General features: G+C 40.7%; 1 protein-coding gene across 2 annotated transcripts in view; it reads left to right on the top strand.

Moving 5' to 3' along the window:
• Window positions 1–172: 172 nt before the first annotated feature.
• The window catches only part of mib1 (mind bomb 1), a 144,829-nt gene continuing 126,479 nt past the window's right edge, over window positions 173–18,522 (top strand). Inside the window, exons 1-7 of one of the 2 annotated variants that reach the window (XM_011313313.1) lie at window positions 173–1,352; window positions 1,555–1,902; window positions 2,021–2,341; window positions 2,427–2,756; window positions 2,843–2,990; window positions 3,205–3,446; window positions 3,651–3,848. In XM_011313313.1, coding sequence (XP_011311615.1) covers window positions 1,251–1,352; window positions 1,555–1,902; window positions 2,021–2,341; window positions 2,427–2,756; window positions 2,843–2,990; window positions 3,205–3,446; window positions 3,651–3,848 — 1,689 coding nt within the window. In that variant the 5' untranslated portion in view covers window positions 173–1,250. The remainder of the gene's footprint in view (window positions 1,353–1,554; window positions 1,903–2,020; window positions 2,342–2,426; window positions 2,757–2,842; window positions 2,991–3,204; window positions 3,447–3,650; window positions 3,849–18,522) is intronic. The other variant, XM_011313314.1, reaches the window with a different exon arrangement.

The following is an 18,522-nucleotide window of genomic DNA, read 5'->3' on the forward strand; positions in this document are numbered from 1 at the left end:
CAATATTAATATTCTCTTTTTAAAATGAATTTTCATTCATTTATTTTATTTTCAAACCAGTACTTAGTTGCTGGCGCCATGTTCGATTCACGTAGTCAGTCGAGACGTTCAGGCGGCGGCGCCATTCGCTATGACCAGTCATTCCTTTGTTCTTTTTCACGCGCGCCGGCTCTCTCTTCAAATCGTCAAAAAAAAATCCAGAAACAACCAGCAAACCCTCGAAAATCCCGCAAAACGTAAGATTCTCCTTTAATACTCGTCAAAAACGCGAAATTTCTCGCAAAAACGACTCAACTTCCCCAAAAAACGCAAACAAAGAAATTCCCGTTCAACAAATTTTTCCTCCCCCCCGCGTCCCTCCCCCACTCTGATCGCCAAACAATAGCTAAAAGCCTCTGATTAATGGAAATAATCAATTGAACATAATTGAGCATAATAAAAGGCCCAGATTGCCCTCAGCACAATGGCCAATGGTATTATCACGAATTTAATGTTTTCCGTTAGCAATTATTCATGTCCGATCACAAATACTTACAGGCATTTATTAATTGAATTTTCTCGTTAAAAAATTCATATTCTATTTTTTTAATGAATTTTGCATCATTTATTTTATTTTCAAGCAAGTATTTAGTTGCTGGCGCCATCTTTGCTTCACGTAGTCAGTCGAGCCTTCCCTGCCTCGCCGCCATGATCGCTCAGTCATTTGTTTTTCTTCACGAGCGCCGGTTTTCTTTTCAAATCGTCAACAAAAAACCCAAAAACAGTCGGCAAACCCTCAAAAATCCCCCAAAACCCACGACTCTGCTTAAAAACTCCGCAATACTAATAAATATCTCGCAAAAACTACTTAATCCTCCTAAAAAATGCAAATAAAAACATTTTCGCGTGCTAAATTCGTCGTTCGGTCCGTGCCGTTCCTCTCTCTAATCGTTAAAAAATCGTGAATAATATGGAATCAGTGAAAATAATCAAGTGAAAGTGACCAAGTGATGTGAAAATTTAATGTGATAAAGTGTTTGGATTGTCACCATGACATCAGTCGATAATATTTCCAAGAATTTAATTCCTTCACTGAACGTCGCTTGTTTACAAGCACGACTTACCTCTGACTATTCTCTATTGTTCGAGTAGTTGGAAATGTTTTGACGTGAGACTAAGATGGTGGTGTTTTTGGGTGATAGCTTGTGGTGTTGATAAATTTATCACAAAAGAGTATTTGGGTTGTGATTAAAATTAATCAGTAAGGAATAATGGAGGCGGGGGCCAGTGGTGGTGCGAGAACAACTCGATTTATGATGGAAGGTGTCGGTGCCAGAGTAATTCGAGGACCCGAATGGAAATGGGGAAAACAGGTTAGGTTTCACATTTCATCACAATTATTTACCCATTTTAATCGGTATTTCTGCACTGATAATTCGATTTCTGATGTGAAAAGAGATATTGACTGTTTTTACGGTATTTTTTGAAAGTTTTAACAGTTTATTTTCGGGACTTTGGAGATGACAGTGAGGGGAAATAATTTATTTACATGGGATTGTTTCGTATGAATTGCAGGATGGCGGTGAGGGACATGTGGGGACTGTGAGAAATTTTGAATCCCCTGAGGAAGTGGTCGTTGTCTGGGACAATGGAACAGCTGCCAATTATAGATGCTCTGGAGCTTTTGATCTCAGAGTATTGGATTCTGCCACAACTGGGGTTAAACACGAGGGCACCATGTGTGACACCTGTCGACAGCAGCCAATATTTGGCATCAGGTGGAAGTGCGCAGAGTGTGGAAATTATGATTTGTGCTCTATTTGTTATCATGGGGATAAACATCATCTCAGGCACAGGTTTTATCGGATGGCAACACCAGGGAGTGAGAGGGTCCTCCTAGAGCCTAGGCGAAAAAGTAAAAAGGTATTTTATTCAACTTCAATTTTTTTATTCATTGATTTTAATTAATTATTTTAATTATTAGGGAGTTTTTTCTTGTATTCCATTTAGCTAATGGTTGAAATTTATTCAATTATTCCAGATTGCGATTAGAGGTATATTCCCAGGTGCCAGAGTAGTAAGAGGTGTTGATTGGCAATGGGAGGATCAGGACGGTGGTAATGGCCGTCGTGGAAAAGTCAATGAGATTCAAGACTGGTCAGCAGCCAGTCCTCGATCAGCTGCTTACGTTATCTGGGATAATGGGGCTAAAAATTTGTATCGAGTTGGGTTTGAGGGAATGGCTGACCTCAAGGTTGTCAATGATGCCAAAGGGCAGACAGTTTATCGAGACCATCTGCCACTGCTGGGGGAACAGGGACCAGGGAGGACTGGCCCTCATGGCCTCCAGATCGGAGATCAAGTGAGTATTTCTTTAAAATCCTCCAATTCAGTTTATCAAATCTTTTTATTCGCCATAACTCTGTAATTTTATGGAAATTCATCAGGTTAATGTTGATCTGGAATTGGAAATTGTCCAATCCCTCCAGCATGGCCATGGCAGCTGGACAGATGGAATGTTCGAGTGCCTGGGAACAACTGGAATAGTTGTCAGCATTGATGAGGATCACGACATTGTCGTTTCCTATCCCAGTGGCAATAGATGGACATTCAATCCAGCTGTTCTGTCCAAAGTGCAAACCCCAGTGCCTGTTGCCACTTCCACGTCTGACAATCAGACATTCGCTGTTGGAGATTTAGTTCAAATTTGTAATGACCTCGAGAAAATTAAATTACTACAGAGAGGACATGGCGAATGGGCTGAGGCCATGGCACCTGTGAGTTATCATGATTTTATAAAATCTATGATTTCTTAAATACTATATTATCATCTTATTTGAATGTAATTGATGTTTTTCGACAGACACTGGGAAAAATTGGTCGTGTCCAGCAAATTTATCACGATGGCGACCTCAAGATCGAGGTCTGCAGCACCTCGTGGACGTACAATCCCCAAGCCATCATTAAAGTTGCCAGCAGTGATGGCAGTGTACCAGGAAACAGCAATGGTGGTGAGTTTTCAAAATTTTTGTGAGTTTCTATAACTAAATATTCGAAGGAAACTAAAGAGAATTCTAAAAATTCCTGGAAATTGTGACCGATGTTTTTCTTCGGGATTTATTTCTCCCCATTACACTTTGTTGACATTTTCCCGGACGCCGATATTTCCGATGATTCATTCATTCCCAGTTTTGTTTACATGTCGATCTGCGTATTCTGTTTCAGAACGATTGTCGGCATTATTGAAGAAGCTGTTCGAGACGCATGTCTCGGGGGATGTGAATGAGGAGCTTGTGAAATCAGCAGCTAATGGCGACTCAGCCAAGTGTGAGGAATGCCTCAAACGTCTTGATGCTGATGTGAATGGAGTTTTTGCTGGTCACACTGCACTCCAGGCAGCTAGCCACAATGGCCATCTTGATGTAATCAAGATTCTCCTGCGATACAAAGCCGATGTGGAAATTGAGGTGAATAGACTTACCAAATATAATCAAATGTGTTCAAATTCTCATATTACATTCTCAAATAATCGACCAGTTTTCACAAGCTATTAATTATTGGATCGAAAATCGATAATAAACGAAATGTTAAATTCAATTGTTGACAATTGATTGTTAACAATCCGAGTCTTGATGCAATTAATTAATTTAGACGTGTTTATTGTTGCCCAGGACAAAGATGGTGATCGTGCTGTGCATCACGCCGCATTCGGTGATGAATCAGGTGTAATGGCCCTGGTAGCTGGTGCCGGGGCTGATTTGAATGCTAGAAATAAACGACGCCAAACTGCACTCCACATCGCTGTAAATAAAGGTCATGCAGGTGTCGTCCGTACATTATTGGAGCTTGGCTGTCATCCGAGTCTTCAGGTGAGTAGAAATAACGATTTTACGTCTAATAATTCAGTCTCGTGTTCTACATAATTTCAAAAAGCCCGTGAAAACCGAGAAATTTTCCCAAAATAATGGGAAAATTCCCATTATAATTCAGAATTACTGGAGTTGCTTAAACATTGCACATGTGCATTACACTTTTTAGAAAGTTTTCAGGGGGGGGGGGATTTAATCTAAGTACAGTTTGAAAGTGAACTCTGTTTTTGGCGAGTTTCATGCACAGTAAGAGCAGTGAGATCTGGTGGTTTTACCCATTCCTCCACGTATCCCCTGCATCTCAACATGCCTGAATTAGCGTTAATTCACGTTTGTTAGGGAGCAATATCTCCTCATTTGCAGGAGTCTTAATTAATCCAGTTATCTAGCCAGGGGATTCACGAATTCCACCTGTGCTGTTATGTGGGTGTCATGGGGGTGTATTTGTGTACGCGTTGGTCATAATTAAGACACACGTTTGTCGTACGTTTTCAGGGGAAATTTGTCCCACTTTGTTCGATTTCAATTAGATGCGGCATTTTTCAAGGGATTGCCAAGTGGTTTTACGATAATTTAGACTACATCACGTAGACATCACGTCATCCGGGATTACTATTCATTAGTTCTAGGGAATTAAGTATTTATATTTTTTATTTTTAAGTTACGAAAGTCGTGAGAATGATTTTTTGGGGAGTGGTTGTTGTTTAATTCGTCATTACTTTTTGTTATTGTACTTGTAGTATGGGAAGATTGTGAAAATATCTGGGATTTTATGGAGAGCCCTGGAGATAATTTAGGAGTTTTAGTGAAAGTTTTTGACGTTGAAGTCTTTGGGAATTGTAGTGAAGCCTCGAAAGTACATTGGGGGATCAAGGAGGTGTGGCTCTAGGTTCCAAGTTGAAGATTTTTATGGGGGTCGTGAAACGTGTGGGCAAGACGTTGGATCATCCACGTCAGTATTTGCTCTAGTTTTAGAAGTGGTGGTGGTTTTCAGGGTAAAATATCTCGAGATTTGATGATTTATCTTCGGTTGATTTAGGCGACAGGTGGTGGGTATCTCCATAAATATCAGGGATTATCCTTCTGTCTGAAAATAAAAGGTGTTTTCTTCGCGATCAGCTTAGGGATCCAATGGGAAATAGTATTTTTCGTGCGAAAAATTTTTTAGTACCACCAGACTTTGATTACTATGATCTTACGATATGTTGAATGTGAAGAATTGAAGTGAGGGAGGTCGAGAAGAATGGAGGAACTCGTAAAAAAAATGGATAGGCTGTTGGTCGTTGTCTCCTGGTGGATCAGGGTGTTATCTAGCTTTCTATGCATACTCAGCTTCCGAATATTTTCATGGGTTGAAGGTTCATCGTAAAACGTGTCTGGGCAAGACGTTGGGTCATCCACGTCCGTATCTGCTCCTGTTCCAGGCGTGTTGGTACTTTTCAGGGGTTGAATATCTTGAGGCTTGAGGATTTATCTTCAGTTAAGTCAGACGTCAGATGGTGTACGTCACCATAACCATCAAGAATTATTCTTCTCGCCTAGAGATAAAAGGTCGTTCTCTTCACAATCAATTTAGACATCTGACGGACAATGGCGTTTTTAGCACGAAAAATTTTTTTATTACCACCGCAGTTTGATTACTCCAACCGGACGATATGTAAAATGCGAGGAATTGAAGAGAGGAAGGTGAAAAAAAAAGTGAAATTACTCGTAAAAAAATGAGTGGGCCGTAGGTCGTTGTCTCTTGATGGATCTGGAGTTATCTGGAGTCTTATATTCTCATGACATTCAACCACCGTTGCATATCACGCCTAATGCACTCTGAACTCAAGAGCCATTCGACAATAGAATATTTAACAATAACACTTTGATTTACGTTAATTGTTAATTTATACCATTTTTCTCCTGCTTATGATACCGCGAATGCAATATTTAACTTGTTCAATTGCTTTACTGTCTCGCCCACCATGATTTGCAACTATTGCTTATTGTTCTTCTCTGCTCTTCCCTGGGCAATGTATGCGCTCGTAAATTCTTGCCTCATGCCCCCTTTAAATTTACCCACCCCCTCTCTCTTTTCCCCTCTCGCCTCCTCATATTTCCTCTCAAGTTTTAAATTTTTCAATTCTACTCTATCCGGTTTTCTCCTTTTCGTGAGTGTTTGGGCACTCGAATCACGCACGAAAAATCGATCGAGACGTAGAATTGTCATGAGTATCACGAGTTTATTCTCCGGGTTGGGTGTGAGGACTCAACTCCAATGAGGATTAATCACTTGGGGACAAACGAGCGGACGCTGTATCCCTTTTTCAACAGAAGACAACTCAATATTTTTCAAGCAGTAGAAAGAATCGATTTATTCGAAACGGGGGATTACTTGAAGTCCTTAGGTTTTTCGAATTACTTGGAATATTCCTCGTGTTCTTTTACATCTACTCGTATTCTCTGTTAATAAAACTCTGGAAAATTCACTTTTCCACGAGTAGTTGGGTCCGAATATTATAAAACTATCGAAAAATCCGGCGTCCACCGGAAATTCTCCGTGATTTGTTGGTCATTCTGGAGACAGTCTGACGAGATAATTCTGATAGAGTGGATGGTCGTCAATTTCATGTGTTCATCTTGCTCGTGGGTATGGACCAAGATTTTATGGCTTACGGTATATGGCACACTAGGATAAATCACACGAACGTGGGAAATAATGTATTCGTTGAAGTTTCAGGACATTACCGCTGTGACATTGTCGTTAAAATGGTAGTTGATGGGGTAAAGGGTTTGGGGGGGTGGTTGAGGTTTGAGGCTCTATTACCAATCCAATATCCAAAAGGGAATGGAAAATGTGTCTCACATGGGGTGTGGTATCATCTCAGGAGCATCGATGGGTCTATAAAACATATGTGCTGACAGGGACGGTATTTTTCGTGGAAAGCTACTCCGGGGGGTGGAATACATTGTCCAGGAAGTTAGAGATCAATGGGGTGAAGGGGTGGATGCGCTATATATATTTTTTTTTCCATTTTTTCCTTCTTTTTCAATATTTAACATAGTGCAGTGGTCAGCGAAAAAATACGGGATTACGTTGGCGTCATAGTGAAAATTCCCAAATTCTGAGAGTTCTGAGGAGTCTACCTTAGCGCCATTTACCTTAGTATTTTATCATTTGAGATTTTTATTGTGAATGCTGGGGTGAAGGATTTGGATTTATTCCGGTGGAGATGGAGAAAATTTCTGTAGAAGACTCGGGAAAATATGGAAATAGAGAAATGGATGTCTAGTTTTTCAGGTGGGAAGTTGGAAAATTAATAGAGAAGTCGAGACATTAGGTTGAATTCTCCGCATAAAATGCACTCAATACCTCAAAGTGTCTTGATGAGAGCCATTCAATTGTTAATTTAACGTCTCGAGCCCTTGGTACACATGTGCCCAGTGTTGATGCGACACTTGAGACGTTAAGGTAAATTGAATGTACGTTTGATAAAACTGAGAGCGCCTGACTAGTGAATTCCCCTTCTAGGTGAAATAGGATCGAGTGTAGGGGGGGGTAGGGGGTTTGGCTGAAATAACAATGGTATCAGAAGGCAAAGTATTACGAAACGATCCAGTGTGCTTTCTATAGGATCCACTCCAGTCTCATCCTCTTGGTATATCAAACCAATACCCTTTTCTTACTCTACCCCTGTTTCCTATCCCCTTGGTGCTTTGGTCCAACGCTAAAACTAATACTCTTTCGATGGTAACTCCAACTACTCTCACCAGCTATTCGTATAACTCTGGGAATTGGTGGGGATTGGAGACTAGACAGAACAAGACCAATGTAATTACTTTGGAATGGCGATTTAACGCATCAACCTCCACCAAGTCAATGTATCGTGTGCTATCTTCTGTACCACGTCTGTTGGGGATTTTCGTCCATTTTACAGTGAAACATCTATCGATTCTCTAACAAATTTGCGTAAATACTGGGGGAAGGGGGCAGGACAGGGGGTGTAACAGGGTGGCAGTCACTTTTGAATTTCCCCGGGGGATTTTCAAACGCTTGGGTCTTTTGTCAAACGTGAATTTCGATTTTCCTTTTAACTTAGGCACGTCGTCATGGGAGATGATCAGAATTACTTTGTTTTTTTTTGGGGCGGTTGACAGGTGGTGCAGTCAGAGGAAACTAATTCCTGTTTCAGGGCTTTTTTTCTTAGTATTCTTTTTATTTTTATTAGTTTCATGGGTCATGGGAGTTGATGGAGACTGTTAGGTGACTCAACTTGGATTTTTCTCGGTTGTATTCTTTGCTGGTGCTTTGTCATACAGACTGCACGCGTTTATCTGCAACTGTATATGCATAAGATGCGTTCATAAAAGTTATAACGTAGAAAGTCGTATACAGGGTGGGGTATAGAATGTAAGTGAAGCACGACAAAGGGCTTCTTCGGATCTCGAGAATGTCGCATCCACCACCTTTAGCTACTCGTAGATTTTATAACTCGTGGAAATATTTTACGAACAAACCTTGGAGATAATATCGCGCTTGTACCAGAAGCTCTCTTACATTAAGGTCTCGTAAAGTTGTCCATGAACTCTCTGGGTACCTAACCCTCGTGGGGTGGGAATCAAGGAGCTATCTAACTACCTATGCATACTCAACTTTTGAATATTCTTATAGCCATCGTAAAATGCATATGGATAAGACCGGTGACTCGTCCACGTCGGAATCTGCTCCAGTTTCAGGGGTTAAATATCTTGAGATTTTGATGATTTATCTTCTGTTGATTTGGGCGAATGGTGGTGGACATTTCCATAAATATGAGGGATTATCCTTTTGTCTGGGGATGAAGGAGGTTTTCTTCGCGATCAGTCTAGGGATTCGATGGAAAGTAGCATTTTCGACGCGAGAAATTTTTTATTACCACCAGACTTTGATTACTATGATCTTACGATATATTGAATGTGGGGAATTGAAGTGAGAGAGGTGGAGAAGAATGGCGTAACTCGTAAAGAAAATGGATAGGCTCTTGGTCGTTGTCTCTTGGTGGATCAGGGCGTTACCTAGCTTTCCATGCATACTCAGCTTCTGAATATTTTCATGGGTTGAAGGTTCATCGTAAAACGTGTCTGGGCAAGACATTGGGTCATCCACGTCGGTATCTGCGCCAGTTCCAGGTGTGTTGGTACTCTTCAGGGGTTGAATATCTTGAGGTTCGATGATTTATCCTCAGTTGATTCGTACGTCAGATGGTGTACATCACCATAAACATCAAGAATTATCATTCTTGTCTAGAGATAAAATGTTCACTTCACGATCAATTTGGGGATGTGATGGTAAATGGCATTTTCGACACGAGAGAATTTTTTTTTATTGCCACCCGAGTTTGATTACTCTGACCGGACGAGATGTAAAATGTGAAGAATTGGAGAGAGAAGGGTGGAGAGAAAAAATGGAATTACTCGTAAAAAATGAGTAGGCTGTAGGACGTTGACTCTTGGTGGCCTACATCGAATGGGCTCTGGAGGGGAATTGCTGTTAAAACTGCGGCTATAACCCACTGTGCCAGGGGCTTTATACTACATCGTTACGTTAAAGGAGAGCTTTTCGTAGATGTATATATGTATATGTGCGTGTGAAACGTGGGCTTAGCTTGGCGAACCAATACATCGGGCTTGTTCTATCGGTTGGGGCCATTCTCACGGACAATCAATGCCATGGGAATCTGCACAGTTTAATTGATCGTATTAAAGTCTTCGTTCATGTACGGTTAATGGAGAGACGAGGATTGGTAAAATTTATTGGTTAAATAGGGTAAGGCAGATTAAAAATATCAAATTGATCCCTTTGGCTTTATGGTGAAGACGATTAAATCAATTGGTCATGGGTATAAATTGTTGATTTGTTTGGGGTTTAATTGATAGGCTACGTCTTTTGGCACTTGATGTTCTCGTGATTTTTTCGTTTATTTAATTTCAATTTTGGTCTGTACCTCGGTACCATCATTACCCTGAGTAAACTCGAATGTTTTGCTTCATGTAATAGCATTGGGTCGCAAACTACACTTGAAAGGAATGGCCGAGGGGCCGTTGTATGGCCCCGGGCGTATCCAACAAGAAAGATGCTCTTTCCATTTGTCTACATGATAGATCCGGCTATCTTCCTTACCTCCACCTATTTTTACCTCAGTTTTATAAAAAGAAAACATTATACTTGAACTATCGGATAGGAATGAAAAAGGCTCAGAAATACTCGTACCACTTCTTGTCGTTCCTCTCTCTTCATTTTTTCTTCTTCATTTTCCTCTTCTCGTATATGTTTTCATGAAGTTTATTTCACTCAATAATTCGTGGGGACGTTGGATTTATTGCTGAGGAGGTTTGAAATTTACGATTGATAATTTATTTTGTTAAGGAGGAGATATAAAGGTCGAGGAAATGGGGCGGACATTCAGAGGAATGGTCAAAGGTAATCTGGGGGCTCCAGGACTTTTAGGAATGGAATTTACGATTCCAAGGGCTTGTGCACGGTCATAAATAGTTTATGCTGGTCAACAAAAATAAATGTCGAGGTTCATTGGGGGCACTATAAATTTGTTCATTAATTAATTGATTACGTGGGTTTATCAAGATTTCTTCATTTACTTGGGGAGAAGTGAATCCGTTCAGGGCAAGTAATTTTTTTTATTGTCTCAGTGGAGAATAAATTATTCAGAAAGGGATAATTTTTTCGGTTCATAGTGGATAAATTAGTGGAGAAATTAAAGTTTTTACGAGAATTTTAAATTCCATATCCATACGAAAACATTTTGAAGAGTATTTTTTTCACAGCTGGAGGTTTGAATGTCCCAAAAATTAGGTGGCATTTCAGAAATTATTTCCGCACTGTATTTTTGTTTCATTAATGTGACAAAGTAGTGAAATTGGGTAATCTCAACAAAAGGTGGATTAATGTTCTCTTTAATGCGCGAGTTAACGCAGGCCTTGGGGCGAATCCCTTGCGGTCTCTTTATACCATTAGCCATACCCCCACACATGCTCAGGATATTCCAAAACCCCCTATATCCCTACCTCTCGCGTAAATTTCACCAGAAACTTTGTCTTGGTAAGAATTTACAGTACCACTGGGACGCGTGTCCATTGCATCCCAGGGTTTTGTACCAAAGCGCAGAGCTAAATGAACTCGGATTCCAGCTTGTGTCTTTCTCATATATATATTTTTTTCTACTCTACTTCCTTCTCTCTTCTTAGAAGTTTGTTTTTGCGGAAACGAAGGAGATAGATGGGAGTTTCATTTGGTGGATGAGTGGTAGATTGGATTGAAAAGCGTAAACTAGGGACTTGTCGGTGATTTTTTACTTTCAGATGAGAATGAAATTGAACATTGTCTATTATGGGATGAGTTGACTTGTCAAATCAATTCACAATTGCACTTGTGCATTTTCAAATGGGAATCCGTGTGGAATTGGATTGTCTTTGATTTCTTCTCAGTCGGTTGGTTTATCGATGGGTAGATCGAGGTGAACATGATAAATGGGGGGTAAATAGTTGGGTGGGGGTTACGTGATTTTCTAGGAGATGGAGATGTGAAAATTTTCGGGAATTGAATTCGTCTTTCTATCCTCAATTCATCTTTCTCTCTTCATGTTCATTCATCCGTCTCTATACAGGAATTTCTGTCTTAATACCGTTCCAATTACTGTGAACAATATAATTAATTACCATTCATTGGTAATCGCCAGGAATGCCAACACAATTCCATCCGTTGCCAGGGACTTTTCCTCTCTCGATTAGAAATCTCTTCATAATCGACTTATCTTACAAACTATCGATATACTGCAAAAACCCAAAATAACTTTTTTCTAGCCCTTTAAATTCCCCACAAAAACCATCTTTTCACATTTTCACCCAAAATCAATATCTCTCAAACTACTGGACATTTTCCGCATAATTCCGCAATCCGTGACAAATTACACGCGTAATTATCCCAAGGGGATGATAATTGACACCCGAAAGAACAGAAAATAGCGGACAAACTCAGAGAAGTCACCAGTTTATCCAGCAATAAGCAGTGAGATGAACTTAACCCCTGGGATTCAAATTCCAAATCCTCGAGTTACCCATCTCTCCCAAAGGAAAAACGCAAGTAAAGGAAAGAAAAAAAGGGGGTGAGATGAAGAGAAAAAAAAAATATATAAAAAAAGTACGTGTGGAATGCGAGTACGCAGTCATGTCACTGGTCTGCTGTAAAGGACGTCCATTCAAGTAGACGTGTAGGTGAAGTGACGAGGAGAAGTAAAACGAGCGCAAGAAAAGTAGTTGGCTGAACGTGGTTGGATACGAAAGGGTAGACCTAGGCAGCATTCTCCATGGCCCCCTCAACGCTACAGGCCAACCCCCCAGCACAAGTGGAAGAAAGAAAGATAGGATGAGACTGGTTGATGGAACTACGAACGTTACGAGAGTGACGTAGTTACCCGGGGATTCGTGCCAGAGCGACGGGCCAGTTTATTGTCTGGGATTAAAGTTCCACGTGACCGGGAGCATTGGAGATACCTCTGGGTTGGCTTGATGCTGAAGAATATTTGTTCCTCACACTTTGGCCGTGTCAGGTGCAATATTCCTCTTTTCTTCTTTCTTCATCATCATCACCTTTGGTATCATCTCTGATATCTCGACGTCTCGAGTTTATCCCAAAGAATATATCGACGACCAATGATCAATGATCATCCTTGAAGCTGATACATAGAAGCAATTGAATTTGACCTATTGGGTAATTTGACTCACACCCTGACTATCACCGATACGTGATCAGTCGTCAGCGTCGTAACAATAGCGTGTCGGTGTGTAAACAATGGAAAATGTGGAGACACAAACTTCAATGCACTATTCTGATACAAAGTACAGAGGAATAAAAAGCAACAGCAACAAGCTGCATGGCTTTTTTTTTCTACTGGAGGACCAATCCAGTGGCGATCAATTTGTTCAGGGGCTGACTGTCTCACTCACTCTCTCTCACTTTACTGAGTCGGTCTACGTGACTTGATAGAAGTGAAACGAGTATCAGGAACTGGGGGACAAGTGCTGCAAAATGCCACTGCTGACGATGCGCTGCGCTGTTATAAGCGTGTAAAGTCTCTGGTGAAGATTTCGAATCAGCTTTATAGTTTTTTTTCTCCTTACTGGGGAGATTATCAGGTTGATGAGGGTGAATTAGGGTGGGATGGGGAGATGGATTTGGAAAGAACTCGGAATTTTTTCTCGTTGTCATTTCAATTGTTCTTCGTGTTGTGGTCTCCTTCCGGATTTAATCACCTCCACGTACATGACCGCGAAGAGGTCCGCGGACCTTCAGAGGACGTTGATGTGATTTTTATGGCTTGTCAGGTCTTCGTAAAACCTTTAATTAATCTTCTTGGAACCTCCACCGCCTCTGCATGACTTGCATTTGACCTTTTCGAGCTTTTGAATTCTTGTTAGGTGTCAGTTTCATACTGATTATGTGATATAGTGACTCTGACGAAACTCAACCAAGAATTTGCAATGCTGCATGGTCGAATGTCGATTTGGCATTCGGGGAAAGATAAAATCTCAAATTTACGATTGAGTTGTCGATTCGAGAGATCTTTCCTCCGGAGGAACCATAAATCCGGTCTAAGAGAGCACAAAATCTCAGGGATTAAGACCCGACAAATTTGACTCTCAAATAAACTTATCGGCTTGGATTTTATTTTACCTTACCCCTGCACGTTTAAAAAACGGGTATACATCCGAGCTGGGATTGTAGTTTCGAAACGATGCACACTGGGAATAGTTTCTCCTAAAGCAAGGATGCGAAGGAGTCCAGAGAATAGTATATAACGTGGAAGGAAAGAAGCTGGGGCTAGATTGGACGGCACTTCCGAATGAGTGCATTCGGAAATGCAATTTTCTCTGATATATCTGATGTGCCCTGGTCGGATTATTCCACGGGATAAGACACACGTTGCAACTTTGAAATGACAAGAAGCGGCGACTGGCTAGTTTGGTGAATGAAAAAAGAAGATGGGAAGATGGGAAGATGGGAAGATGGAAGTGATGATGACAAAAAATAGGAACACTTGGAGGCTATAAGGACTGGTCTGAAACTATCACAAGCGCCTGCTGCTGGGAAAACCCCATCGAGAGGATGAAGGATGCAGTAGACAAGACGACTAATTAGAGGCTGTAAACCTCCAGTACCCGCTCGTTGGTAATGGTTTTGGGTACTTGCTAGTTTTGAATTATATTCCCAACTGCGAATGAAAGTTTTGTCTTTATATTAGTATTGCGCCTCTTGAAGTTCTGAATGGTAATCCTTGGAAGGTGTAATTTAATAATTAATGAGGATAATTGGTGATCGTTTCTTTCGGCTGTCGGTGGGATTATTTAGTTGTTCAAATCCTGATTTTAGTGTAGGGGAGAAGGTCGAAAGGGTGTTGAGGATTGAAGTGAGGTTGAGGGTCAAATGTGAGGGTTTAATCTGAGGGTAAATGGGTTTATTTCTCGAGGATTAAATCGTGATTAAAATTGAATTGAATATTGGAGTGTAGATGAATGAAAATAGAGAATTGAGTGGATGGGACCTATTTTTGATTGAGAAGTTGGTGAAATTGAATTTGGAGGTGATCGCATCGACACGTACGATAGTTCCATCGTCCTTGAATCGATTTCAACATGAGTCTGAATGACTCCGGTCATCATCCCTCCTTTCATTTTCAACAATGGCGTTTCAACCTCTTTCCTGACAATCCTCGGAGGGGGTGGAAAATCCCTCTCTCCACCCCTGGAAAATTCTCTCATCCCGAGCAAATCCTAGTTAACGCCAGTATGCTCCTTTCGCACGTTTCAACTCTTCTCGGAAAGTACAGTCCAGTGAATTCAAAAAGACGAAGAGAGAGAGAGGTAACTCGGATATTTTGTTAAAGAGGTTCACAGCCGTTGCACAGGGCTTAGTTGGTAATCGTCAGTATAACCATTACGACCTCTTTCACATCTATATTCCAGATGCGGCTGGGGAAATCTCTCGTGGCTAGGTGCTGACTATTATCTAATCCAAAGCCAAAGGTGAAGTTTTTTTTGGGGTTATAGGGGGGGGGGGATTTTTGAGGATTAGGTGGACGAGAGGGGGAAAAGTTGGGGCGGATGTACGTCTGGATTTAACGTGTCACATGTCGGGAAATAGATCATTGGTCAGAAGTTGGATGTTTTCTCTACATTTTCAGGATATGATATTCAGTTATTCACGTGATGTAGTCATTGCTCCGAGGGATTCAACTACTTTGCCAATTTTTGGGGGGTAATACTCCGCTAGATTTGTTATTGAACATCAGAACTCTCGTTTAATCCACGTGTAATCCCAATTTTCCTGGCATTTTGGAATCAGAATCTCACATTGCTGAGCATAATTCCTCTGAATATTACAACTGTAATTTCGGAATATATCGAATTTGGATAATGCATTAATATTTTATATAGAAAAGGTTGAATGCTCGTGGAGCCACTGAAAATCTCCAATGACTGCGAGTAATTTGAATTTAAATATCGCCCTCTAGGAGTTGGCAAGTAGTTTTACCCCCGGCTACGTACATCATTCCAAGTTTCCGGTGCATGAACTTCAGTAATTATGATTTTTGCAGACCCATACCGATCATGAATTATTCCATTTCAGACGTAGAGAGGAGCGTTTCAGAAATTATTCAAGTGTCTCTGATGGGGGGGGGAGGGGGGCAGGCCCCCCTCCCTCTCCGGGATGAAATAGGGGGTCAGGGGGATGGTAGTTACTTTGAGAAATACAAAAGCATGATTTATATTCGATCGTGCTTCTTATGCAATGAGCTTTTGCTAGGCTGAGCACGTACCACCGAAGAAATGAAAAGAGCACCCACTACGTGTTTTTCGTTCTCATTCTGCCACCACAACAGTTGTCTCTTCTCCCATTCTTTTATCTCATCGTTTTTATCCAGTAATACTGTCCCGTTGTTTATTGCTTTATTGTTGTTCAACTCGAATTGGTGAATTAATTGGGGGTAATTTTGATAATTGACGCGTCATTCTGTCGGTGTTGAGTCACAAGTTAATTTGTTGCACTTTCCGGTTGTGTACTCATTATTCATCTCCACAGCAAGTTTTACCACCCCACATTCACCCTCTTGCCTCCTATTACTTAGTGGTGGGTTGGCGAGTAGAAAACTATTTCCATTCGTGTTTCACCGCTGGTCTCGGGTGAGTCTGTTCTGTTCTGTGGTTATAACGAGAGAGGGAGGGGTCCAACCTACTGCCAACTGAACTTAATACCCCATGAGTTTTGTTGCTCCAGACTGACTCTTAGGAGTTGTCCAACAAATATTGTTTAACAGTGTCAGCACACGGTGGGTTATGAGGGGAAAGGGGAAGAACGCCATTTTGAAATAGAGGGTTGAATAGGGGGTGAAATTGGATGGATTGAGTTTGAGGGTTATTCTTTTTTTTTTTTTTTGACTAAAAATAATTGGGATAAATGAACGAAATGCAATTAAATGGTTGATTACAGATTATCTGTAAATTTTATCCTCGCTTAATAATTCATAATGGACTGTACTGACAATTAATGGTAAAAGGGGGAGAGTTGAATTATTTTTTATCACCGCAAATGCGACGAATTCCGATGCATTGAGCACAGGGAAAATCCGTCAATTCGTGTACAATGCGCATCCTTAACAACCGATAGTGAAAATGGATTTGAAATATTGAGTGAATGGGCGTAACCAATGAATTTTCACGAGTCTGGCAAGTACCTAGTGGATTTAAATGTTCACGGTAGATTACGCAAATGGCGCGGTAATGCGTTGAATCGTTTCCACGTGAAGCCCATTGAATAACTAAATCTACCTTCTCGATAGGTAATCGCTTTTTACCTCCACCTTCTACCGGTATACTTCTACCATGCCTCCAATGCCACATCGGTATTTTCAACGTCGTTGTTATTATGCGGATTTCACTTGACTATTGAGAATTTGGATAATCGTGAATTGTCACTCTGTCGATTTAAACTGACAAATTCCCTTTGATTTCACGTTAAAAATCAAAATATCGGTTAAAAAATCAGTACTTTAATCATTTGTATTTCACCCATTTTTCATTAACATGCATTCACTCATAATTTAATCGAAAAATCGTAGACGTTAAATGGCAGTATTTTTAGGAAGGGTAAAATTTAGGATAAATATCTCAGCGTTAGTCCCGGGAATTCTCAAATAATCGGTAAAATTCCATGACAAGAAATTCCAATTGACTGGATAATGCACATAGTCCCGAAATACCGAGTTATATCAGACTGTTGTAGTTGAGTTGGTTGAGAGCATCACCTTGGAATCGTGTCATTCGTGTTAGCACGTAGAAATATCCGTATTAAACCGTTGCGTGAGTCTCTGTACTCTGGTGGGCACTTAGTCCTCTAGAGTGCTGTAAGACGAACACTGCAACTGACGGTGGTACGTGCAGAAGGTATGTAGGATATCTACATAGCTGAAGATGCAATGGCACGGCCACGATGACGATAGAGGGTATAGAGAGGATAGAGGAGGGGGTGGGCTTTTGGGGGTGGATGGAAACGGCACTTGAATAGCTGAAGGGTTATCGCTATCTGTGGAATTATAATGCACGTGAGACTCTCTAACGCTCGGGGTAGGTCTTGTCTTATATCCTAGTGGTAGTCAGTGGTCGTTACGGGATGTACGAGTTTATCATATTTTACTCATGTCATTAATCGGCTTTCATCACTTTTCATCATTATTTTCCACTTTCAATTTCTTCATTTTAATTTTCGTTGGACGAAATTACACGAATTTCATGGTGTAGGAGAATATCGAAATAATATTAATTGAAATTATTTTGTTATTGTCATTAATTTGGTGGGTGATGATAAGGACAGGGGAATGTATTTATTTCATAAATTGTTTTTATTCAGAGGTGAAAAAGCCCATTTATCACGTGGATTTTTATTTATTCTCCTTTCTGGAGTGGAGAATAAAAAATTACCTCTTGTGGATATTCCAATGACCGATAAACGTTTGACGTCACCGAGAGAATGGCATTCCTGGGGACAAGTTGGGGGTTGGATATCGAGGATACGATAAAGCGGAAAAAAAGGGAAATAGAGAGTACAAAAGAGGTGGCTTGTGACAGAGGGGGGGGATGGGGTGGGCGGGCTTTTTCGTTGGAATATGTATGTGTGTATGCGAGTGGGTCCAGTTAGGTGCTATTTTATGGGCAGTTGGTATCACCGTAAACATCGAGAACACGCGGTGCTTCAAAACTGGGTGTTTCACCCTCCAATTGGTGGTGGGTTTTGGTGTGAGGAGAAGAGAATCGTAAGATACACTCCTTTGGAGTACTTACTGTTTTTATGTTTATGGTTTTGTTCACTGGGAATTTCTAATCGTAACACACCGCGTATTTGTATGGAGGGTCGGGCATCATTTTTTTTTTCTCAGGGGCTGTAAAAAGACTGGCTGTAAAAAAAAAATCAATTGGACTTTGGATTGAAGAGTTATGAATGGGAAATTGAGAAACTTAATCCGTGGAATTGAATACGGGATTATTTTTTGGTTTTATACTCGAAACGTGGTATTGCATTTGGTGTTTTGTCATTTTATTTTTCTTCGTGTTGGCAATTAGGTGGACGATTCGATTTATTTTTTTT

Source organism: Fopius arisanus, unplaced genomic scaffold (assembly GCF_000806365.1).
Source record: "Fopius arisanus strain USDA-PBARC FA_bdor unplaced genomic scaffold, ASM80636v1 scaffold00115, whole genome shotgun sequence".
In the NCBI taxonomy this organism is placed as follows: domain Eukaryota; kingdom Metazoa; phylum Arthropoda; class Insecta; order Hymenoptera; family Braconidae; genus Fopius; species Fopius arisanus.